The sequence below is a fragment of the Galeopterus variegatus genome, unplaced genomic scaffold (assembly GCF_000696425.1).
Source record: "Galeopterus variegatus unplaced genomic scaffold, G_variegatus-3.0.2 Scaffold1418, whole genome shotgun sequence".
Classification (NCBI taxonomy): domain Eukaryota; kingdom Metazoa; phylum Chordata; class Mammalia; order Dermoptera; family Cynocephalidae; genus Galeopterus; species Galeopterus variegatus.
Genome location: NW_007727529.1, coordinates 508807 through 511642, shown reverse-complemented (window position 1 = coordinate 511642; position 2836 = coordinate 508807). Strand labels below are relative to the sequence as shown.

General features: G+C 48.8%; 1 protein-coding gene across 1 annotated transcript in view; it reads right to left on the bottom strand.

Annotated features, from left to right (window-relative positions):
* Window positions 1-2836, bottom strand: part of FREM2 (FRAS1 related extracellular matrix protein 2) — a 230825-nt gene that overhangs the window by 37185 nt on the left and 190804 nt on the right. The window contains exon 9 of the mRNA XM_008576888.1: window positions 2101-2298. Coding sequence (XP_008575110.1) covers window positions 2101-2298 — 198 coding nt within the window. The remainder of the gene's footprint in view (window positions 1-2100; window positions 2299-2836) is intronic.

The following is a 2836-nucleotide window of genomic DNA, read 5'->3' as shown; positions in this document are numbered from 1 at the left end:
TGCACCAGTACCTTGGGGCCAGCCTGGGGACCTGAAACATAGAGAAGGGGACTGGACCCCCCTCCCAAAACCAGGCATACCATGCCGGCACATTAGGGCCTGCCCAGGGACCTGAGGCAGGGAGAAGGGGGCCGGACATCTATCCCACAACCAGGCACAACATGCAAGCACCTTGGAGCCCATCCAGGGACCTGAGGCAAGGAGAAGGGGAACGGTTCTCTCTCCCACAACCAGGCACACCGTGCCAGAGCTTCAGGGCCCACGTAGGGACCCGAGGCATGGACCTGAAGCATGGAGAAGGGGAATGGACCTCTCTCCCACAACCAGGCACACCACGCCAGCACCTTGGGGCCTGCCCAGAGAGCCGAGGCAAGGAGAAGGGGAACAGACCTCTCTCCCACAACCAGGTGCACTGCACCAGTGCTTCAGGGCCTGCCTGGGGCCCCGAGGCATGGAGAAGGGGACTGGACCCTCCTCCCACAGCCAGGCACACCATGCCAGCACCTTGGGGCTTGCCTGGGGACCCGAGGTAAGGAGAAGGGGAACGGATCTCTCTTCCACAAGCAGGCACACTGAGCCAGTGCTTAAGAGCCCACCTGGGGACCTGAGGTATGGAGAAGGGGACTTGACCTCTCTCCCACAACCAGGCACACCATGCCAGCACCTTGGGCCCCTCCCAGGGACCCAGGGCATGGAGAAGGGGACCGGACCACCCTCCCACAACCAGGCACACTGAGCCAGCACCTTGGGGCCCACCCAGGGACCCAGAGCATGGAGAAAGGGGACTGGACCTCTCTCCCACAACCAGGCACACCACACCAGTGCTTCAGGCTCTGCCCAGGGACCTGAGGCATGGAGAAGGGTTCTGGACCTCTCTCCCACAACAAGGCACACCAAGCCAGTGCCTTGAGCTCCACCCAGGGACCAGAGGCAAGGAGAAGGGGACTGGACCTCTCTCCCACAACCAGGTACACAAAGCCAGTGCCTCAGGTCCTGCCCAGTGACCTGAGTTATGGAGCCAGGGACTGGACCCTCCTCCCACAGCAGGCACAAAACACCAGCACCTCAGGGCCCACCTGGGTATCCAAGGCATGGAGAAGGCGACTGGACCCTCCTCCCACAACTAGGCACATGGTGCCAGTGCCTTGGAGGCTGTCCTGTGACCCGGGACACGGAGAAGGGGACTGGACCCCTCTCCCACAACTAGGCACATGGCGCCAGTGCCTTGGGGCCTGTCCAGGGACCAGAGGCAAGGAGAAGGGGACCAAACACACCCCACAACCAGGCATACCGCCAGTGCTAAGGGGCATACCAAAAACAGAACCTCCACATTGGTGGCCCACCACAGCCACCACAATAAACATGGTTGCTGCAAAAGTGGCTGGATGCCACAACCAGCACACAGATGGTCTGCCAACCACTGGAGTGCATTCACACAAGAAGAGTCACCAGCAGAGACNTTATTCTTTCAGAAGGAGAGAAGAAATCTAGGGCAATTAGAGGGGGGAGGGGGAGAGAATGTGGGAGGGTAGAGATTGGACAAGGGACACAAAGAATAATTACGATTTATAACAATATATATGCTAGTAATACTGATTTAATCAACATATCTAAATGTTCAACCTCAAAAATATGCATAATTGATTTTGATTCAATAAATAAAATAAATTTAAAAAATAAAAATAAATAAATAAATAAATAAAAGAATATATTCCTATAAGTACAATTACTGAATCAAAGTGATCAAATATTTTAAGACATGATACATATTAAAAAGTGAGATCTATTTCCACCCCTTTCATTTCATTTAAACTTTAAGTTTAATTCGAAGCATTGTAAAATCTGCACATTTGGTAGGCGCCTGTCCATTGACTAAGTTTTGAATAAACAATATAGCATATCACTAGAAATCAGTAAGTTAATACAGAAACCAAAAGGGCATTCATTTGACCTGTTAAAATTCACCTTACCTTATCATCATTTAGTTAACATAAAACCATGTCATAAGCTCCTTAAAGTGAAGGAACTTGTATATATGTTTCTCAAAAAAAAAACTTGGCTTCCTCAAACTTTGTATAAAAATTTCAAGCTGAAACTCACCGGGGAGGAAAGTGATGGTGGAGATGTCAGTGTTTGGGCGTTCTTCAAAGTCCATCATCACCTGTGCAGACGCCTGCCGCGTGTAGCACCTCACTGAAGACCTGTACTGGACATCGCCACTCCTGTGGATCATTGCAATTATCTGCCCATCACTTTCACTGCCAGTATATACTCGTTCTTTGAATTGCATTTTAGGCACTGAAAAAAACAAATAAATTCAAGGATCAAGTGGACAGAAATTTCCTTAGGGAAAATGGCATTTCAGAAGATTTGTTTAGTGGAATCATGGAAAAGTGAGAAGAAATGGATCCCAGTTTCCACTCAGTCACATGCCAATGTTTGGACCTTGAGCCCATCACTCAGCTTTAAGAATTTTGATTCCTATTTTGCTCTGCCTATTTTGTAGAACAAGGATAAGCAATAAAGTGGTAAAAAGCATATAAAACCAGAGAACATATTTGTATCTATATATGTTGCATAGTCATGAGCTTTGCAGAATTTCTTGATATGAAGACCATTAAATATTGTGCACATAATTATAAGCATAGTTTATCCAGACCATGTTGGGAAAGTTGACAGTGAGTGTGTACATAAATACATATGTGTGTGTATGTACATATATATATATGTATGTACACGAGGGTACTTCAGAAAGTTTGTAGAAAAATCAAATTAAGGCCGGCCCGGTGGCGCACTGCTACAGTGCGCCGCTTGGGAGTGCAGCGGCGCTCCCGCC